Here is a 23,571-nt window from a genome sequence, read left to right as displayed (position 1 = left end):
TGCTTCTTATTGTGAACAGAGGGTATGATTTACTTCCATTGTTATTTGACCCAAACAATCTAGCATGACATTCAATATTTCCCATGCAACTTTCTGTTCTGAATCTTAATGATATGCTGTGGATTTATCTTCCATAACCTTTGCTAGTTTTAGCGTAACATTCTCTTGGGGGGAAATAAAACCCTGAAGAGTTTGGACAGGATGAAAATCATGAAATTAAATGAGTAATGTGTATATTAATTCTTTTAGATGTGATGTTACTTAACCCCCTTTTTCCCATACCAAACCAGCAACTCAGAATGATTTTATACACAATGTGTAAAGTAATAAAACATGCTGATAAACTAAAAAGAACAAAAAAACCATTTAAATATCACAAAACATTAGAAATGATGGAAGATACTCTGAGTCCTCGGAGAGGGGCGGCATACAAATCTAATTTATTATTATTATTATTATTATTATTATTATTATTATTATTATTATTATGTCAGTACAACACAGCAAATGAGATCACTATGCTGGATTTCGTATTTCATCACCAGTCGGGCACTTCCCAAGCACCTAGGACTGCGTGATGTAGTGGCGAATTATGTTTGCCGATCCCAGTAAAGCAGCCTTTTGCAATTGACAGATGGAGATTTTGTCAATTCCGATGGTTTTCAAATGTCCGCTGAGATCCTTTGGCACTGCGCCCAGCGTGCCAAGTACCACTGGGACGACTTTCACTGGCTTATGGCAGAGTCGTTGCAGCTCGATTTTTAGATCTTCGTATTTCACTAATTTCTCTAGCTGCTGCTCCTCAATTCTGCTGTCTCCTGGGATTGCGATGTTGATGATCCATACTTTCTTTTTCTCCGCGATCACAATGTCTGGTGTGTTATGCTTCAGAATTCGGTTAGTCTGAAGTTGGAAGTCCCACAGTAGTTTTGCTTGCTCATTTTCGACCACTTTTTCGGGCTTATGATCCCACCAGTTCTTTGCCACTGGTAAATGGTAGTTCCAGCACAAGTTCCAGTAGATCATCTGTGCCACAGCATCATCTCTATCCTTGTAGTCAGTCTGTGTGATCTTTTTGCAGCAGCTGAGTATGTGATCGATTGTTTCATCTGTTTCTTTACAGAGTCTGCACTTTGGATCGTCTGTTGATTTTTCAATTCTGGCTTTGACAGCATTTGTTCTAATGGCCTGTTCTTGTGCCGCCAGTATTAGACCTTCTGTCTCCTTTTTGAGTGTTCCACTTGTAAGCCATGACCAGATCTTTTCTTTATCCACTTTGCCTTCAATCTTCTCCAAGAACTGGCCATGCAATGCTTTGTTCTGCCAACTGTCCATGCGGCATTGAGTTACAGTTTTTCTGTACTGGTCATCATCATCATCATCATCATCATCATCATCATCATTATTATTATTATTATTATTATTATTATTATATTTTGGTAATGGTTTGATCTCCAAGGTTCTTGTTTTGTTTCTGAATATTTCATCACCAAGCTTGGTAACATCATCAGCTGAACTTCAGCTGAAGTGTCTGATTTCAGTTCTCTTCTGTGTCAGCCAGTCATGGGCTCCTTCCCCCAGATGGCGGGACACCATCCGGGTAGCGGAAATGGCCCGGGAATGGCACAATTGACAGATTTCTGGTGAAAATCACCATTGTTTTGCTTCTGTGCATACGCAGAAGCAAAAATACTGGTGAAAATAGCCGAAATATAGCTGGTGCTCGCAAGATTTCATCAAGTTTTTGCTTCTGCGCATGCACGGAAACACAAATATCAGCAAAAATAGCCAAAATCTCACTAGATTTGGCTTGCTGCTCATGTACAGAAGCCAAATCTTGTGCAGGGCACGCATGCACATGTGTTGGGCAGGCGCACACCCACACTGGCCGCCGAGGACCATCCAGGTATTGAGGTAAGTGACTGCCCACCACTGGTTTCAGTCGTGACATTCTGCTTTTATTGGTCTTATGCCGTCAGTCATGTGACCAACAGGTCAAGTCACGTGAGGGACATCTTGGTGGTGAAGTCATCCAGTTGGTCACATGACCAACTGACCACATATAAGACCTGTGAAAGCAGAAGAGACCTGAAACAAGACATTAATACAATTGAGAATGTCCAGAGATATTTCCTCCATTCCTCTGTTCGCAACAAAATACCTTATGCCACCAGAATTGAAATTCTGGAGTTAGATTATTTAGTACTTTGGTGCCTTCTATCTGACCTAAATGTAGCACATAAAATTATCTGCTACAATGTACTACCCATCAATGACTACTTTAGCTTCAACCGCAACAATATACGAGCACATAATAGATACAAACTTAAGATAAACTGCTCCAAACTCAATTGCAAAGAATATGACTTCAGCAAAAGAGTGGTCAATGCCCAGAATGCACTACCAGACTCTGTGGTTAGCTGTAGTTCAACAGTACAAATCTCACCACCGGCTCAAGGTTGACTCAGCATTCCATTCTGCCGAAGTGGGTAACCGCCTTCTACCACACGAATCCCAGTGACCAATAAGGTCCCACAGAGTTGGCCTTCTCCGGGTCCCATCGACCAAACAATGTCGTTTGGCGGGCCCCAGGGGAAGGGCCTTCTCTGGAATCAACTCCCCCCGGAGATTAGAACGGCCCCCACCCTCCTTGTCTTTCGCAAGTTACTCAAGACCCACCTATATCGCCAGGCATGGGGGAATTAAGACATCTCCCTCAGGCTTATTATATTTCACGTTTGGTGTGTATGTGCTGTATGGTTTTTTAATTGTTGGGGTTTTTATATTTTATTATTAGATTTGTCACATTGTTATACTGTTTTTTATTGCTGTTGTGAGCCGCGCCGAGTCTTCGGAGAGGGGCAGCATACAAATCTAATAAATAATAATAATAATAAAATGAGGACCCAGATTGTTGGGAGCAATATGCTGATTCTATAAACCGCTTAGAGAGGGTTGTAAAAGCACTTTCGATACCATCGACCATGGTATCCTTCTGCACCGGCTGGAGGGGTTGGGAGTGGGAGGCACTGTCCTTCAGTGGTTCTCTTCCTACCTCTCTGGCCGGTCGCAGTCGGTGTTAGTGGGGGGTCAGAGGTCGACCTCTAGGTTACTCCCTTGTGGGGTGCCTCAGGGGTCGGTCCTCTCCCCCCTACTATTTAATATCTACATGAAACCGCTGGGTGAGATCATCCAAGGGCATGGGGTGAGGTATCATCAGTATGCAGATGATACCCAGCTTTACATCTCCACCCCTTGTCCAGTCGGCGAAGCAGTGGAAGTGATGTGCCGGTGCTTGGAGGCTGTTGGGGTCTGGATGGGTGTCAACAGACTCAAGCTCAACCCGGATAAGACGGATTGGCTGTGGGTTTTGCCTCCCAAGGACAATTCCATCTGTCCATCCATCACCCTGGGGGGGGAGTCACTAACCCCCTCAGAGAGGGTCCGCAACTTGGGCGTCCTCCTCGATCCACAGCTCACATTAGAGAAACATCTTTCAGCTGTGGCGAGGGGGGCGTTTGCCCAGGTTCGTCTGGTGCACCAGTTGCGGCCCTATTTGGACCGGGAGTCACTGCTCACAGTCACTCATGCCCTCATCACCTCGAGGCTCGACTACTGTAACGCTCTCTACATGGGGCTACCTTTGAAAAGTGTTCGGAAACTTCAGATCGTGCAGAATGCAGCTGCGAGAGCTATCATGGGCTTTCCTAAATTTGCCCATGTCACACCAACACTCCGCAGTCTGCATTGGTTGCCGATCAGTTTCCGGTCACAATTCAAAGTGTTGGTTATGACCTATAAAGCCCTTCATGGCACCGGACCAGAATATCTCCGGGACCGCCTTCTGCCACACGAATCCCAGCGACCAGTTAGGTCCCACAGAGTTGGCCTTCTCCGGGTCCCGTCAACTAAACAATGTCATTTGGCGGGACCCAGGGGAAGAGCCTTCTCTGTGGCGGCCCCGACCCTTTGGAATCAACTCCCCCCAGATATCAGAGTTGCCCCCACCCTCCTAGCCTTTCGTAAGCTCCTTAAAACCCACCTCTGTCGTCAGGCATGGGGGAATTGACATGTTCCTTCCCCCTAGGCTTATAAAATTTTTGTATGGTATGCTAGTGTGTATGATTGGTTTTTAACTTGTGGTGTTCTTAAAATTAATTTAATATTGGATTTGTCTTGTATTGCTGTTGCTGTGAGCCGCCCCGAGTCTGCGGAGAGGGGCGGCATACAAATCTGATTAAACTAAACTAATATAAGTCTAACTGCTATTGCTACTTGAACTTTCAACTGGGTGGATGAAACCCGGGGGACTTCAGATTTGGGTTTCACCCAGATGTGCCAAAATGACTCTAATAATAAATTGGGACTTTGAGGAATACTCGCACTCTAATTTAATTCTGGATGCTATTTGGAACCCTGACATCTACGTATTCATAACCATGTTTATACATTTTATATATTCACAATCATCTTTTTCTGTAATCTTTTTCTGCAATCATATACAGTGATACCTTGTCTTACAAACTTAATTGGTTCCGGGACGAGGTTCTTAAGGTGAAAAGTTTGTAAGACGTAAGACGAAACAATGTTTCCCATAAGAATCAATGGAAAGGCGATTAATGAGTGCAAGCCCAAAATTCATCCCTTTTGCAAACCGAAGCGCCCATTTTGCACTGCTGGGATTCCCCTGGGGCTCCCCTCCATGGGAAACCCCACCTCTGGACTTCCGTGTTTTTGCGCTGCTGGGATTCCCCTGGGGCTCCCCTCCATGGGAAACCCCACCTCCGGACTTCCGTGTTTTTGTGATGCTGCGATTTCGCTGGGGCTCCCCTCCATGGGAAACCCCACCTCTGGACTTCCGTGTTTTTGCGCTGCTGGGATTCCCCTGGGGCTCCCCTCCATGGGAAACCCCACCTCCGGACTTCCGTGTTTTTGTGATGCTGCGATTTCGCTGAGGCTCCCCTCGCTGGGAAACCCCACCTCCGGACTTCCATTGCCAGTGAAACGCCCGTTTTTGCGCTGCTGGGATTCCCCTGCAGCATCGCCTAAACGCGGAAGTCTAGAGGTGGTGTTTCCCATGGAGGGGAGCCTCAGGGCAATCCCAGCAGCACAAAACCGGGCGCTTCGCTGGCAACAGAAGTCCGGAGGCGGAGCATCCCAGTGGTGTCAGATTGGGTTTGTAAAGTGAAAATAGTTTGTAAGAAGAGGCAAAAAAATCTTAAACCCCAGGTTTGTATCTCGAAAAGTTTGTATGACGAGGCGTTTGTAAGACGAGGTATCACTGTATACGCTTGACAAAATAAATAATAAACTATAATAACAAATAAACAAATAAATAAATCTTTTGCCTAGATATGTCACAACATCCACAACAGAACATCAGAAACAAAGGAGAACGGTGGAAAATACTGGCTATCCCTTTGCACCTACTGTGTGTGGAACATACTTTTCGTATATTCTCTGTCCTCTCATGAAAGCTTTCACTTCATTGTCAAGTGGGAATGTCCCATCGTCTTTCCTAAAGCGGTAGAAAAGTTTGAGATCCTTGAATTCCTTATGCTCGTCACAAACTGAAACATAAAAGACACAGGGAATCGGGATTCAATTTTCAATTCAATTCGATTCAATTCAATTTATTAGATTTGTATGCCGCCCCTCTCCGAAGACTCAGGGCGGCTCACAACAATAATAAAAACAGTATAACAATGGAACAAATCTAATAATAAAATTATATTAAAACCCCCCAACAATTTAAAAACCATATAGCACATACATACCAAACATAAAATATAAGAAAGCCTGGGGGAGATGTCTTAATTCCCCCATGCCTGGCGATATAAGTGGGTCTTGAGTAACTTGCGAAAGACAAGGAGGGTGGGGGCCGTCCTAATCTCTGGGGGAAGTTGATTCCAGAGGGCCGGGGCCGCCACAGAGAAGGCTCTTCCCCTGGGGCCCGCCAAATGACATTGTTTGGTCAATGGGACCCGGAGAAGGCCAACTCTGTGGGACCTTATCAGCCGCTGGGATTCGTGCGATAGAAGGCGGTTCCGGAGGTATTCTGGTCCAATGCCATGAAGGGCTTTAAAGGTCATTGCCAACCCTTTGAATTGTGACCGGAAACCGATCGGCAGCCAGTGCAGGCTACAGAGTGTTGTAGAAACGTGGGCGAATCTGGGAAGCCCCACGATAGCTCTCGCGGCTGCATTCTGCACGATCTGAAGTTTCCGAACACTTTTCAAAGGTAGCCCCATGTAGAGAGCGTTGCTGTAGTTGAACCTCGAGGTGATGAGGGCATGAGTGACTGTGAGCAATGACTCCCTGTTCAAATAGGGCCGCAACTGGTGCACCAGGCGAACCTGGGCAAACGCCCTCCTCGCCACAGCCGAAAGATGGTGTTCCAATGTTAGCTGTGGATTGAGGAGGACGCCCAAGTTGCAAACCCTCTCTGAGGGGGTCAATAATTCCCCCCCAGGGTAATGGACGGACAGATGGAATTGTCCTTGGGAGGCAAAACCCACAGCCACTCCATCTTGTCTGGATTGAGTTTGAGCTTGTTGACACCCATCCAGACCCCAACAGCCTCCAGGCACCGGCACATTACTTCCACTACTTCGTTGACTGGGATGAAACACTCCATATGGTTTTATTTTAAGTTTTGTGATTTTTATGTTATATTCCCAAACCACAGCACTCAACGTATCCCGAGCAATTTCAGGAGCCCTAACTAGCATTTCTGGATAAGAGCTTGAGAAGGATGATTCTTTTTCACTTACCATGATGGATGATGCTACGATCTAGCAACTTCTGCACGAGTTTAATTGCTGTCTCCCTGTCAGAGGCCTCTTTGTGATCAATCAGCCAGTCAATCAATTCTTTGGCAACAAAACAGTTCGGGTAAGTCTTCAGGTGGTGTCTTCGGTCCTTAATAATTTTTTCCTCGTGCAGCCTGAGCCTGTGAAACAAATGATATCGCATTGAAAATCAACTGTTCTTGACTTGTGCTTACCCTGAAAACTGAATAGGTGCCTCATTGTATTTAGGATTTTGGTGTAGATGGTCAAAATATGTCGATTTCTAATTTTTCTCCTATCATATGTTCATTCTGAAGGAGATATCAATGGCCCAAAAGGACTTCCTGTTTCTGAAGCGAATATCATGGACGAAAATTAGACCTTTATGCCTATTTTACCCTCTCATGCAACCATCCTTCCTTCCGATTCCCACAGTACTATTCTACTTGTGGCAAGCCAAAGTCTCCAGTTGAAAACGATGGCTTCAGCCTGACATTAGCATCTTCCCTTGCAAAGTAAACATTCTCATGTTCCTTCTGAAATAGCAAAGTAAGTAAACTATTGCTTTAATGGACTACTGTTAAACCAGGATGGCCACTACTGAATAAGATTTTCCATACTCGTATTCTTCATACTGTTGTGGTTAGCTCTGGCCCAGCTCCTGCCCCAAGGACTGTGGATGTGGGGGAGACATCCACATGCTGCAGGCCTGTTTTGCCCCCGGTGGAATCTGATGATGAAGGCTCCTCTGACCAAGAAGACATGAGTGACAGGGAGGAGGAGAGTGGGGCAGACAGCTCAGAAGGGGATCAATTATCTAGCTCCTCCTTGGATTTGGAACAAGAGTTAATGATACAGCCACACATGCGGAGAGCGATGCATAGGCAGCAACAACTGAGAGATTATTATCAAAGAAAATGAGGCCACCTGTGGTTGGGTGGGGCTGTGGTAATTAGTGAGGCTGCTATAAATAGCAGCCTGTGGGTTTGGCCATTGTGGAGGATTAACTGATTGTTGTGTTTCGTGACTGCTTTACTGACTTTGACCTTTTGTGTGCTGATTTTTCCCCGCTTTGAAACTAAACAATAGCAAAGTGTGTGTCACTTTGTGAAAGAAGAAGGACTGTGAATTGCCTCACAGCTGCAAGCTAAGTATCACAGAACTGATAAGGGACTTGTACAAATTGCCAGTTTGTTTGGAGACGAGTACTCTTTGCTATACCAAAAGAGAGCTTAGGTTAAGTGAATTTTCATTATAAAGAACATTGTTTTGAATTTTCAAATGTGTGTGTGTCTGAAATTTGTACCTGTGAATTTTTGGGAGGAGTCTACCAGAGAGCCCGACAGAACACATACATGCAGAAGCATAAAGTTGCAAAAGCAGATTGTGCCCATTGCATCAAAGTCTGCCAAATTATATTCCCTCGAAACCAAAGAAAACAGATTTGTGATTCCGCAGGGAAATTCCAGGCGTGTTTTCCATGGCTATATTTTTTTGCAAATAAGACTCTGATTTATGAGTATACAAAGCAAAAAAATGCAGATTAATTTGCAGTGTTTCCCAAATAGGATCATGGGAAATTTAGTTTAATTAATGGCTGAGAACTCTCTGATAAAAACCTTTTGTCCACTTCCTAGAATTACAGTTCTAGAGCGGTCCTGGAGAGCTGAAAATTAACTCAGTAGCAGAGCCACAATCAAGAACTGTCAAGTGTTTGTAAGCCTAGCAGATGGTGGAATTAGTTCTTGGCCCAACAGGCAATGAAAACACAAGGAGCTAACAAAAATACTTCTCCCCACCACCACTCACGGAAATGAATAAACATGTTCCAATATGTTTATTAAAATAGGTTTGCACGTCAGCTCCAGCCAAGAATAATTCTCTCGTGGAAGTGCTAACAAGTCTGAAGTTACAACATTATTTGCAATATCCTGCCACCAAAGGACTTTTATAAACTTATCCAGAGTTAAAAGCGAAGGTTTTTGAATGCTTGATGCTTAAAAAAATGAGTAAGTATTTCAGACTCAGGAATGGAAATAATCAACAGGAACAGTTTCAGACATTTCAGTACAGTCGTAGATCTAAGTGGAATGTAGTATTTGACAGAAATCTTAAAATTTATAGACATTTCCAGAATGTTCTCTTACTTATTATTTGTTGTGGTTAGCTCTGGCCCAGCTCCTGCCCCAAGGACTGTGGATGTGGGGGAGACATCCACATGCTGCAGGCCTGTTTTGCCCCCGGTGGAATCTGCTGATGAAGGCTCATCTGACTAAGAAGACATTTATTTATTTATTATTTATTACTTAGATTTGTATGCCGCCCCTCTCCGAAGACTCGAGTGACAGGGAGGAGGAGAGTGTGGCAGACACCTCAGAAAGAGATCAATTATCTAACTCCTCCTTGGATTTGGAACAAGAGTTAATGATACAGCCACACATGCAGAGAGCGATGCATAGGCAGCAACAACTGAGAGATTATTATAAAAGAAAATGAGGCCACCTGTGGTTGGGTGGGGCTGTGGTAATTAGTGAGGCTGCTATAAATAGCAGCCTGTGGGTTTGGCCATTGTGGAGGATTATCTGATCATTGTGTTTCGTGCCTGCCTTGCTGAGTTCGACCTTGGTGTGTTGCTTTTTCCCTGCTTTGAAACTAAACCAGAGCAAAGTGTGTTTCACTTTGTGAAAGAAGAAGGACTGTGAATTGCCTCACAGCTGCAAGCTAAGTATCACAGAACTGATAAGGGACTTGTACAAATTACCAATTTGTTTGGAGACAAGTGCTCTTTGCTATACAAAAAGAGTGTTCTGTTTATTTGCATTTTCGGTATAAAGAACATTGTTTTGAATTTTCAAACGTGTGTGTGTCTGAAATTGTATCTGTGCATTTTTGGGAGGACTCTACCAGAGAGCTCAACAGAACAATTGTTAAGGAGTATGTAGAATGACCCTTCAGTTATCAAGGACATGCACAGAGGAAAACATGGGATTCCAGCAGATATCCAGTAGATGCGAGTAATTATTCAGTCATATAAGATAGATACATTAAAGTGTATAAAATAATGTTTACTTTAGAAATAGCACAGTGAAGTTAAACAGACAGATACATGTTTGCTTTAGAAATAGCACAGTCAAGTTAAGCAGTCAATATCTCTCAATACAATAATATTACAAGCCTATCTTTGTCTTACATATCAGACATACATTACAGTTTACAAATACATCAAACTATCATCAAGCTTACTACATCGGTCTCAGTGAATCAGCAGAAAGAACAAGAGAGCAGAGAGAAAACATGCTTTCTGGCTCCCTCTTATGGCAATTTGCAACATTACCTCTTAATAAGCTATAGCAGTGTTTCCCAACCTTGGCAAGTTGAAGATATTTGGATTTCAACTCCCAGAATTCCCCAGCCAGCAAATGCTGGCTGGGGAATTCTGGGAGTTGAAGTCCAGATATCTTCAAGTTGCCAAGGTTGGGAAACACTGAGCTATAGTACTTCGATACATACAAACATTCATTGTTAGTTTGTTTATATATAGCAAACCCAACTGTTTTGTACATAGTACTAACACTTATGACATACAGTGGTACCTCATGATATGAACCCCTCGTCTTACGAACAACCCGAGATACGAACCCGGGGTTCAGAAATTTTTTGCCTCTTCTTATAAACTTTTTCCTTCTTACGAACCCGCCGCCGTCGAGAAGCCCCGCTGCCCGGCTGTCGCTTTTTGAAACAGCCAGGGGGCTTCTCAGCGTCCTCCTGAACCCGAACGCCAAACCCGAACTTCCGGCTTCGGCGTTTGGGAGGCCGCCAAGAAGCCCCCGGCTGTTTTAAAAGACGACAGGCGGGCGGCGAGGCTTCTCGGCGGCCTCCCGAATGCCGAACCCAGAAGTTCGGCAAAAGTTCGGGTTCGGGAGGCCACTGAGAAGCCCCACCGCCCGGCTGTCACTTTTTGAAACAGCCGGGGGGCTTCTCGGCAGCCTCCCGAACGCCGAACCCGGAAGTTCGGGTTTGGCATTGGGCGTTCGGGAGGCCGCCGAGAAGCCCCCCGGCTGTTTCAAAAGGTGACAGCCGGGCTGCGGCGTTTTTTTGCATTTTTTTTCCATTGCATGGATTAATTGATTTTACATTGTTTCCTATGGGAAACAATGTTTCGTCTTATGAACTTTTCATCTTACGAACCTCCCCCAGGAACCAATTAGGTTCGTAAGACGAGGTATTACTGTATATTTATGAAAGCTGCACAAGGAAAATTATTTTAAGAGAAATCTCTAAGTGGCTTAAATTTTCCCTTTTGGAGATCATCAATCATGTTCAAAGATTAGATCCAAGTCAACTGAACTTCAATCATAACAGCTGTACTACATGAGGAAAAAGTAAGCATATGGGCACGTGGAAAAACTGGAAATGGCTGTAGCATGGTTACATAAATTAAGCCAGCTTAGTTTAGTTTAGTTTAGTTTAGTTTAGTTTATTTAGATTTGTATGCCGCCCCTCTCCGCAGACTCGGGGCGGCTCACAACAGAATAACAGAAAACAATTTCAGCAAATCTAAATTTCTACTAAAAACATTTTAAAAACCCCATTTTCTAAGCACACATACATACACACATACCATTCATAAATTGTATATGCCCGGGGGAGATGTCTCAGTTCCCCCATGCCTGACGACACAGGTGGGTCTTAAGGAGTTTACGAAAGGCAAGGAGAGTAGGGGCAGTTCTAATCTCCGGGGGGAGTTGGTTCCAGAGGGTCGGGGCCACCACAGAGAAGGCTCTTCCCCTGGGGCCCGCCAACCGACATTGTTTAGTTGACGGGACCCGGAGAAGGCCCACTCTGTGGGACCTAATCGGTTGCTGGGATTCGTGCGGCAGCAGGCGGTCTCGGAGATATTCTGGTCCAGTGCCATGAAGGGCTTTAAAGGTCATAACCAACACTTTGAATTGTGACCGGAAGTTGATCGGCAACCAATGCAGACTGCGGAGTGTTGGTGAAACATGGGCATACCTTAGTAGGTATGCAGCTTAGTAAACTGCAACAACCAGAGATATGTTTATCTGGTGCTCATGGGCACCAATGTTCTAGCAAAGATCTCTGTTGATATTGGCCAAGTCTCCTTCCAATGATTTTATTTTTAAATGCTTCTTTATTGCAAAAAAATAAATAAAATAAAATTGGCATATTACATATTCTTCATAATATTACCTTATTCATTGAAATGGCAATCTTTGGCAGTAAATGAACTTACTTCTTATTTGATCAGAGAGTTTTCAGATTAAACTTGGCCCGGGAGGAAATTTCATCCAATTAGCTTGGCGTTTCTCATTCCATTTTATTCTTTGTCTAGATCTTATTCTAATTTGTGTTTTTTGAGTCTTTTCAAAACATACACAGTATGTGCATGTGCCATTCAATACCATGAAAACATTGAAACCAAACAAAAAAAGAAAGTAAGAAAAAAGAAAAGGAATGAAAAGAGAAGAAAATGTATAGTTATGCTTTCCACCTGTCTTTGTATCAAGTAATTATCATCTTATTCTTTTTCCATTCCTCTTTGACAGATCCTGTTATCTAGATTTGGGTCTAAAACCCAGATATCATCAATTTGATTATTTACCTTTTTTTTTAAAAAAAAGAGGGAAATAAGTAAATCTCTTCTAAACTGCTATTTGAATATATTAGCTTTCAGCAGAGAGTAAAGAATATAAGTAGCTGCCTTACACTGAGTCACATTCTGTATGCAACCAGCCAACTTTTGTCCATCTTGAGTGAGAGCAGCTCTCCATTACTTCCAAATGGGCAGTTTTCCAGCCTTACTTGACAACAGCAATAATTTAACAGACTACAATGGAAGAATACTGTATATGGATCTAAAAACGTTGCTTGCAGATCCCAGGGAGTGATAAAAATGATACAGAAGTTGAAATTCTTAATACAGCAAAAGCAGTAATTAAAATATATGACCATAGAATACGTATATATATATTTACTTTTACTTTTAACTTATTTTACTTTTAATTTATCTTTAAGTGAAAAATATAGCTGCCCCACTTCTTGGACTAGCACCAATACAGGTAGCCCTCAATTTCCAACCATTTATTTTACTGGCCATAGTTATAATGGTGCTGGGAAATATAATGTCTTACGATCGGTTTTCGTTGCAACATCCCATGGTCACATGATCAAAATCTGGATGTTTGGCAAGTGCCTCACATTTATGATGGTTGCAGACACAGTATCGGTTTCCTACCTGGTACGGGCCACACTGCGCACTACTAGTAAAATGAGAGATGCATGCACAGCTTCACGTCTCCGGCATGCATATGCGTGCATGTGAGTGAGATTTTGCTTCTGTGCATGAGCAGGAAGCAAAATCTCACGAGGATGCGCACATGTGTGAGATTTCAGCGATTTTTTGGTTCCACGCATGCACAAAATCTCGCACATGCAAAAGCAAAATCTCACCCGGAAGCAAATGCGTGCGCTTGCAGGAAAGGTGGACCTGCACGCACAGCGCACCAGGAGCAGCGGGAGTAGCAACCCCCACCTAGTTGCATAGTCCCAAGGTCATGCAACCCCTTTTGTTATATTATTTATTGTAATATAATAAAATACATTTTATTATTTTATTATTATATTTTGTAATATTATTATTATTATTATTATTATTTATTATTGTTATTGTTGTGACCTTGTGACCAACAAAATAATAGGAAAGCCAGATTCACTTAACAACCATGTTAGTAACTTAACAGCTGTAGTAACTCAGTTATTTATTTATTTATTTATTTATTCATTCATTCATTCATTCATTCATTCATTCATTCATTCGATTTTTCATGCCGCCCTTCTTCTTAGACTCAGGGCGGCTTACAACATGTTAGCAATAGCACTTTTTAACAAAGTCAGCATATTGCCCCCACAATCCGGGTCCTCATTTAACCCACCTCGGAAGGATGAGTCAATCTTGAGCCGGTGATGAGATTTGAACTGCTGACCTGCAGATCTACAGTCAGCTTTAGTGGCCTGCAGTACTGCACTCTACCTGCTGCGCCACTTCGGCTCTGATTAACAGAGTAGTTTAGCTTTTAACAATTCTGGTGAGAAAGGTCGTAAAATGGAGCAAAACTCACTTAACATCTATCTCACTTAGCAATGGAAATTGTGGGCTCAATTCTGGAGTAATAAGTTGAAAGCTACCTGTATATAGGTAGTTTAGCCATTAATAACAGCAGCTAGAACTTTAGCCATTAATAGCAATAGTTAAAACTTTAGTCATGAATAAAAATAGTTATAAATTTCTAAACATGATTTTCCTTTTTAAAAAGTTATGACTATTACTCGGGTTTTATATTGCAAAATAATATACCAAAGGTTACAGTTAACGAGGAGTAGCTGGACTTTGGTTTGATCTAAGTTTAGGCACTATTGATTTATTACTTTCGAAGCTGGAACAGAAAGCATGATCATACGAGAATATTTTTACAGTTGCAACAATATTCTAACTACCAGCGGTGCATGTCTGTAATTTTAAGCTCTGGCCTTAACTTCATAGGCCCCCATCTTTAGGAAGTAACTGATACCCAAAGGATAAACAAGGCCTGTTGAATTTAGAAGCTCTCTGTGGAAAGCTTCCCAAGGCAAAAGTGACCTAGAGTGAAATTCTCCAGGAGCTTGAAGATCATGGCTTAATCTTTATTGCATTTCAGGAATGAAACCATTTCAGAACCGTAACAGTCATACATTGGTCTCTCTGAGGTTGAATTTACATTTCCTCCCTGGTTCAAATCCTCTTTTCCTACATCGTTTGCAGCAGTGGAAACCTTGTCTTCGTTTTCCCATGCTCAGTTGTTACTAACATTTGCCTGATGATACTCTCTGCATTCTTGCTCTGATAATTTATTCCCAGTAACAGGATCCCACAACCCTGGACACCTGTCCTAAAGCAGGTGGTGAGGGCAACCTCTTTCTCTCATAAAGTGGCATTACCAGGGTGGGCTGCTGGGGATTCGCAGGGGTTTGGCTGAAGTTCTAGCTAAGAACTACATCGCCTAAAACACGATCTAAGCATTGCCCACAAGATCATATGCTGCAACGTTCTACCTGTCAATGACTACTTCAGCTTCAACCACAACAACACAAGAGCACGCAACAGATTCAAACTTAATATTAACCCCTCCAAACTTGACTGTAAAACATATGACTTCAGCAACCGAGTTGTCGAAGCATGGAACTCATTACCAGACTCAGTAGTGTCAACCCCTAACCCCCAACATTTTTCCCTTAGACTATCCACGATTGACCTCTCTAGGTTCCTTAGAGGTCAGTAAGGGGCGTGCATAAGTGCACCAGTGTGCCTTCCGTCCCCTGTCCAATTGTCTCTCCTTATCTCATTTATCTTTTCTTCCTTTCAAATATGTTCACCTATACCTTAATATCTTTTCTTCTATTCTTTTCTTTATTTATATTATTACATATCTATTCTTTTCAATGTGTATTATGTATTGGACAAAATAAATAAACAAATAAATAAAGATTCGGTGCAGTTCGGAGAACCCTTTCTGTCCTACCGGTCAATGAATACTTCAACCACAACAATACACAAGCACACAATAGATTCAAACTCAATGTAAACCGCTCGGAACTCAACTGCAGAAAATACAACTTCAGCAACAGAGTGATCAATGTCTGGAATTCACTACCTGACTGTGGTTTCCTCCCCAAATTTTTAACTTTACACTATTTACAGTCAACCTCACCCCATTCCTAAGAGGTCTGTAAGAGGCGTGCATAAGCGGACCATTGTGCCTACCATCTCTGTCTTACTGTCCTATTGTCCAAATTTACATGTTTATGTTTATACTAATACCTATCTTGTACACGTTTAGACAAACAAACAAACAAATTGCTCAACAGTAGTAACTGTGAGAGGGCGCTAATGATCTTCCTGGCTTGAAGGATTTTTTTATTGCTACGCTAAAGTTCTTTTCCAGTCCTAAGTCTTTGCAGGCTTGTTTTATTGCTATTCCCTCCCCCCAAAAATTTTTTCAGCCCTAACCAGGGGATAAAATGATGTGCTGCAGCTGACCAGACTAAGGACACTAGCCAGATGAATATTAGGTAGATTAGGTAGGTAGGGTTTTTTCCCTAATTTCCTCCCCCAAAACTAAGGTGTGTCTTATACTCCAGTGCATTTTATACTCTGAAAAATACAGTAGCTATTTTATAGCAACTTCCTGAAGTTCATGGGTAATCCTTTCCAGCCTCTTACTCTTCTTTCTATTTATATGTCAACATGAGGAAAAATATCTTTAAATGTAAGAAGAAAATATAAACCAAACTGGATTCAATAAAAGAAAATTGTGCATACAGGTGCCAGCTATAAAATGTTATCGTAAATGATGGTTTTTAAACTGTTTTTTTAATATTAGATTTGTTTTCCGAGTCTTTCTTTCTTTCTTTCTTTCTTTCTTTCTTTCTTTCTTTCTTATTTATTTATTTATTTATTCATTCATTTATTCATTCATTCATTCGATTTTTATGCCACCCTTCTCCTTAGACTCAGGGCGGCTTACAACATGTTAGCAATAGCACTTTTAAACAGAGCTAGGCTATTGCCCCCACAATCTGGGTCCTCATTTTACCCACTTCGGAAGGATGGAAGGCTGAGTCAACCTTGAGCCGGTGATGAGATTTGAACCGCTGACCTTCAGATCTATAGTCAGCTTCAATGGCCTGCAGTACAGCACTCTACCTGCTGCGCCACCCCGTCTTCAGAGAGGGGCAGCATACAAATCTAATAAATTATTATTAATTATTATTATAACAACAACAACAACAATGATAACGATAACAATAACAATAACAACAACAACAATAATAATAATAATAATAATAATAATAATATAATAACAAAAACAACAGAGTTGGAAGGGATCTTGGAGGTCTTCTAGTCCAACCCCCTGCTTAGGCAGGAAACCCTACAGCACTTCAGACAGATGGTTATCAAACATTTTCTTAAAAACTTATAGTGTTGGAGCATTCACAACTTCTGGAGGCAAGCTGTTCCACTGATCAATTATTCTAACTGTCGGGAAATTTCTCCTTAGTCCTCTATCATCAGGCATGGGGGAATTGAGCTATTCCTTTCCCCCTAGGCCTATACAAGTTATGCGTGGTATATTTGTGTGTATGTTTGGTTTTTAATAAGGGTTTCTTAGTTATTTTAAACATTAGATTTGTCATATGCTGTTTTATTATTGTTGTTAGCCGCCCCGAGTCTACAGAGAGGGGCGGCATACAAATCTAATAAATAATAAATAAATAAATAAAAATGTCAATGTTCAGAAGCTGGAAGTTTATATATATGTGTGAGAGAGAAATGGACAGATGAACAAACATATGGGTGGTAGTGGGAAGGTGTCTATTAATCCAATACTTCTAAAGTTACATTTAATTTTAGAGACAACATGGATCTTTTTAGAAAACCTACATCAATGGCAAACAAACTCCAATACTGCCAGTAACCCCCTCCCAAATGCACATTTTGGGCCACAATATCGTATTTTGCAAATAACGGTAAGTCTGTTTCAAAATGGATAATACAATTACAGTGGTACCTCTACTTAAGAACTTAATTTGTTCCATGATCAGGTTCTTAAGTAGAAAAGTTATAAGTAGAAGGAATTTTTCCCATAGGAATCAATGTCAAAGCAAATAATGCGTGCAAACCCATTAGGAAAGAAATAAAAGCTCTGAATTTGGGGGGGGAGGAGGAAGAAGAAGAGGAGGAGGACAGTCGCTGCCGAAGGAAGAAGGTGAGGGGAGGGGAATAAAAAAAATCCAAAACTTTAAGGCTTTAAAAAAAAAGAGGGACTCTGAAGCGGCGAGGAGGAGCATGCACTTCCCAAACACCCGGCGCGAAGCTGCCTCCCATACACTGCGCCAGAGAGAGAAACCCAGGGGGAATGGCAGGAAACTGGCCGGGCTTTTGTGCCGCTCTCAAATTTCCTGGAAAATTTTTCTGAGCTCAGGTTCTTAAGTAGAAAATGGTTCTTAAAAAAATCTTGAACACCTGGTTCTTATCTATAAAAGTTCTTAAGTAGAGGCGTTCTTAGGTAGAGGTACCACTGTATGGCATGGAACTTGATTTTCAACATCACCAGGTTATTGCTGGATGATATGTGTACCAAACATCATGATGTTTTGGGTAACAGAACATCCAACAGCCAACAACTATTCTCAAAACAACGTCCAATTTTCATGTGATTTTCAGAGCCTGAGCAAGAATGCAATCTCCACTTGAGAGCGGGCCCTGCTGTCGCACAGCCTCTGAAAATCATACAAGAATGAGGCATGCTTTTGCACTGATTTTGGAAGCTGGAAGGCTGTTAATGCTACCTGCCTAACTATTTGGGTGTTACAATGTAAAGCAAACCAGCAATGTATGTTTACAGCATTTAGTACATTGTTGCTTTAAGAGCTGGTGATGCAGTAAGCTGTAAAAGGGAGCCAGCAGCATCTCTCTTGGGGGAGAATTGTTGTAACAACTACTGTATGTAGTAAGAACTATGTGGTTGGTTCGTATATGTATATGTATTGAGAAGATTGACTGATGGATTTGTGGATGACTAGAATTGTTACTGACTACGATATTTGATAAATGTAAATAATATTTATATACTCAAGCTGTATCTGTTCTTGTTATACAGGGCGCGTTCCAAAATGCAATTGAATTTCCCACGCCACTCCTATTGGTCGGAGTGGGACCGAAGCAATTGGAGTAGGTGGAGGGGACACTAAGCTTTGCCGGAAATTGGACTCATTGCTCTCCAAGCTGTGGAAGCGGCAGGACGTCAGTTATTGTAAACCTCTGCACGCCGACCGTGTCACGAAAAGACCAACCAAGCAGAAATTTCAAGTGAACTTTTGCAATGTATAGAAATTGAACCTGATTATTTGGACAACGTCATCACTGGTGATGAAACCTGGGTTTTTGAATATGACCCAGAAACAAAAGGCCAAATCTCTGAGTGGCATACCAACCAGTCTCCCAAGCCCCAAAAGGCAAGAATGAGCAAATCAAAAGTGAAAACAATGCTCATTGTCTTTTTTGACAGTAAAGGAGTGGTCCATGAGGAGTTTGTTCCTCAAGGACAGACAGTTGTTGTTATTATTATTATTATTATTATTATTATTATTATTATTATTATTATTGATATATCTTATACCTATATCTATTCTTCTACCCTTTCATTGATATATTTTACTATGAGCATATCCTCTGTAACCTTCATTATGCTTTTGGACAAAACAAACAAACAAATAAATAAAAATAAAATAAAATTTCATTCTTCTTGGCGGGTGTGTGTGTGTGTGTGCTGACTTTCTACAGCGCCATTCCACCTTGGGGAATGGTGTAAGCAGACGGGTGTGTATGTGTTTCCTGCTGACCACCACTACCAGTGTGGTTGCACATGCAGCTCGGGGTGACTGGCATGTATGCGAATGAATCCAGCACGTGCAAGAGTCGGAGCAAGATTTGGCTTCTGAGCATGCACAGGAAGCAAATCTTGAGAGAAAATGTGTGGGTGCGCAAGATTTCAATGATTTTTTTTTTGCTTCTCTGCATGCGCGGCAGCAAAAAAACCTGCCAAAAATTGCTAATACCTGCGCGTCCTCGCGCAAGAGTTTGCTTCCTCGTGCCTGCGTGTCCTCGCGCAAGAGTTTATTTCCTGTGCATGTGCAGAAGCCAAATCTCACTCCGATGCATGCGCCCACCTGCCGGTCATCCAGAGCTGCAACATGTATTTTTGCTACCGGAGCACCGTTCCGCGCCGTTCCGGTAGCAACCCGATACTGGGTGTAAGGTATCTGGAGTGGCATTGGTGATGCTAGGGCTAAAGTCAAGGCCCTGACTTCACTATTTGAGGTCCACCTTGACTCTGGGAGCAAGTGCTGCTATTCAGGTTGGCTAAGATGGGGAAATGGAGGAGAGACACCAAGAATCCATTCACTTTTGTTTGGGATGTGTATGCGTGAGACACGCCAGCAGAGATCGTTTTCTGAATTTTCGACACAAACCAAGCGCAGAACTCTGCTCTCACTGCCCCTATGACTTGCTATTTACAAGTCTGGCAGAACAATGAGTTCTTTGCCAAGAAGGAAGAGCTTCCAATAGCCATCTTTCCTAGCAAATCTTTTGCCTTCTTCAATCTAGAAACGAAATGATTTGTGCGTTCCTTTTTTTATTATGATTGGCAAGGTCGAAGTAATGTGAACAGCTGAATCTTTTAAAAGGCAGTGGTGAATTGGCCGTCTTGCCTATTAGCTGAGAACTTTTAACTCTTTTGACTACAGACAGAGTTTCTCTCACAAAAGCAAGTGCCTTCCAAATATATTGCTCCTTCAGCTAACCAAGTCTAAAATCATGCCTGGGATATCTAGAATAGCTTCCTTACCAAAACAGAAAGAAAGAAAAGAAATAACTATCTCAGCCTAGTGTCTTCTCTATGGGTTGGCCATCAATTCTTCCATCCTTGGTACACTAACAAGTGGCAAATTCTGTTACAAATGATTTTTGTGGTGTGGATGAAATAAGGGTCAACTGAAAGTATAACTTTAGACTTAGAATTACTATGGAGATTCCCACTTATCCAGTGGTTGGTTGGTCGATTTATTTAGTCGAACAAGTATAGGACTGTAGTTTGTATAAGCATAACATAAGTAACAAGTAATGATAGAAGATAATAGGACAATAAGACAGGGATGGTAGGCACAATGGAGCGCTTATGCATGCCCCTTACAAACCTCTTAGAAAAGGGGAGAGGTCAACTGTACACAATCTGAAGTTAGTTTGGAGTGGTTTACGTTAAGTTTGAATCTATTACATGCTCATGTGTTGTTGCGGTTGAAGGTAAAGTAGTCACTTTGGTTGTCCCAAAGGTGCTTGTTTTTCAAGAGGCAACAGGTTTCATGAAACATCTTCAAAGAAAAACCAGAAAGTCCAGTTGCCTCTTGAAAAAAAGCACCTTTAGGACAGTCCTGCAGGTTACTTCTTCTGACTGCCAACTGCCACCAGTTCGGCAGTTTGAATCTCACCGTCTCAAGTTTGATTCCATCCTTCTAAGGTCGGTAATATGAGGAGATTGTTGATGCCAATGTGCTGACTCTGTAAACTGCTTAGAGAAGGAGGTAAAGCACTGTGAAGTGGTATATAAATCTAACTGCTATTGTGATTTTGAAAAGCACCTGTTGTGGCCCGCCAGCAGCCAGTGGAGCTGGCAGCAGATTCGGACAGTGAGTAAATTGGGGAGAAACATGGGCCGGTCCTGGGTTCTGGGGAAGGCTCTGATGAGTGCTCTGCATCTGAGGCAGAGAGGGAGCCAGGCCAGTCTGACAATTATCAGCTGCCTTTGGAGTCAGATATCACTGAGGCAGATGAACAGCTGGAGCCTGTTCCCATTGTGCGTATGTGCAGAGTTGCCAGAAAAAGGGAACAGCTGAGGAACTTGGGAGTAAGGCCACAGGTGGATGAAGAAAGGCCCCTCTCATGGGGAATAAAAGAGGAGCGAAAGGGAAGAGAAGTTTGCAGGAGACAATTATGCATTCTTGCCAAGTATTGTGGCTGCCCACTCTCCACGCCTGATAAAGGTCAGTAATTGTGAACTACAGCGATACCTCTACTTACGAACTTAATTTGTTCCATAACCAGGTTCTTAAGTAGAAAATTTTGTAAGAAGAAGCAATTTTTCCCATAGGAATCAATGTAAAAGCAAATAATGTGTGCGATTGGAGAAGCCATAGGGAGGGTGGAGGCCCTGTTTCTTCCTAGGAGATTCCTAGAGAGGCCCCACAGAGGCTTCTCCCTGACTTTTCTGGCCCTGTTTCCTCCCAGGAGATTCCTAGAGAGGCCCCACGGAGGCTTCTCTCTGCCTTTTCCAGTTCCAGTTTCGGAGGCTCGGGTTTGTAAGTGGAAAATGGTTCTTGAGAACAGGCAAAAAAATCTTGAACACCCGGTTCTTATCTAGAAAAGTTCGTAAGTAGAGGCATTTGTAGGTAGAGGAACCACTGTATCTTGAAAGATTGTGGGAGAGGAAAGACTTTGCTGGAGAGAAATTCACTGTAAATTAAATAAAAGAAGTTTTATCGGGGTACGTAGTCTTCTCTATGGTTTGGGAAAAGCCTAGATCAGAACAGCACCTTTGCAATATATCTTTGGACATGGGATATCTACTGTACATTGTTTCTAAATTTAAAAATGTACATTCATCTGTTTTCAAAGAGTGGGGTCTTTGATAATTTAGCATTTCCTCCTTTTTTTAAGCACATTCCTATTTTCTATAAGAAAAAAAACAGCAAAAACTTCGAAGTTTCCATAACAAAAACATTAGAGCGTTAACTGTGTGGTCCCATGCATGTTTAACTAACAACTCATGGTAGTTTAGAAGGGTGGCTCAATCCTATCCTTAGCTTTAAGAGCCGCATTGGTCCTCTCTATTTTTTTTTTAAAGTACACTTGACAGTATATTTATATTACGGACTAAAATAAACATCCACAATTAATTTTTAAAAGGGACATAATTCGCCTACGTTGCTGCAGAACTGTCTGTGCTGAGGACAATTAATCAAAATGGAATTAAATTTTGAGTTTTTCTCTGTACACTGTGGCGTCAGCAGCAGACTTATTTTTTAGAAGCGCTACATCATAATAGCAAAATGGCTGAGTTAAAAAACAAACTCGCAGAACCACAGAGATGAAGGGGGCCATTCAGGACATTAAAATCTAATAAATAAGTAAGTAAGTAAGTAAGTAAGTAAGTAAGTAAGTAAGTAAGTAAGTAAGAAAGAAAGAAGTAAGTAAGTAAGTAAGTAAGTAAGTAAGTAAGTAAGTAAGTAAGTAAGTAAGTAAATAAATAAATAAATAAATAAATAAATAAATAAATAAAGTCTAAAACCCTAAGTAGGGATATCTCAGATATACTTTACCTGCCAGACCCAGTATGGGGAAAGAGGTTTTTATTTATTTGTTTGTTTGTTTGTTTGTTTGTTTGTTTGTTTGTTTTGTCAAGTATGTATTGGTGGTATACAAAGATATAACAACATTTATATGCATGATACTAGTAAAAGAGAAACATTAGGACAGAGGATGGAAGGCACTCTGGTTTACTATGCACACCCCTTACTGACCTCTTAGGAATCAGGAGAGGTCAACCGTGGATAGTCTACGAGGGAAAGGTTTGGATATTAGGTGATGATGAGCCCTTCACTCCTCCACTCGAAATAGAATACCCTACGAGACTAGACTTTCAATCCTGGGCCTAGAAAGTTTAGAACTAAGACGCCTTAAACAAGATCTAAGTATTGCCCATAAGATCATATGCTGCAACGTCCTGCCTGTCGGCGACTACTTCAGCTTCAACCACAACAACACAAGAGCACACAACAGATTTAAACTTAATATTAACCGCTCCAAATTTGACTGTAAAAAATATGACTTCAGTAACCGAGTTGTTGAAGCGTGGAACTCATTACCGGACTCCATAGTGTCATTTATTTATTTATTTATTACTTAGATTTGTATGCCGCCCCTCTCCGAAGACTCGGGGCGGCTCACAACATGTAAAAACAAATCATAAGCAATCAGACAATTTAAAATATTTAAATATTTAAAAAACCCCATATGCTAACAGTCACACACACAGACATACCATGCATAAATTAAACGTGCCCAGGGGAGATGTTTCAGTTCCCCCATGCCTGACGGCAAAGGTGG

General features: G+C 41.8%; 1 protein-coding gene across 1 annotated transcript in view; it reads right to left on the bottom strand.

The window, feature by feature from the left end:
• DEPTOR (DEP domain containing MTOR interacting protein) overlaps positions 1-23,571 on the bottom strand; it is a 127,470-nt gene that overhangs the window by 69,375 nt on the left and 34,524 nt on the right. Inside the window, exons 3-4 of the mRNA XM_070748241.1 lie at positions 6,774-6,952; positions 5,447-5,570 (exon numbers count right to left, since the gene is read on the bottom strand). Coding sequence (XP_070604342.1) covers positions 5,447-5,570; positions 6,774-6,952 — 303 coding nt within the window. The remainder of the gene's footprint in view (positions 1-5,446; positions 5,571-6,773; positions 6,953-23,571) is intronic.

Source organism: Erythrolamprus reginae, chromosome 3 (genome assembly GCF_031021105.1).
Source record: "Erythrolamprus reginae isolate rEryReg1 chromosome 3, rEryReg1.hap1, whole genome shotgun sequence".
Classification (NCBI taxonomy): domain Eukaryota; kingdom Metazoa; phylum Chordata; class Lepidosauria; order Squamata; family Dipsadidae; genus Erythrolamprus; species Erythrolamprus reginae.
This window is presented reverse-complemented; position numbering and strand designations above follow the sequence as displayed.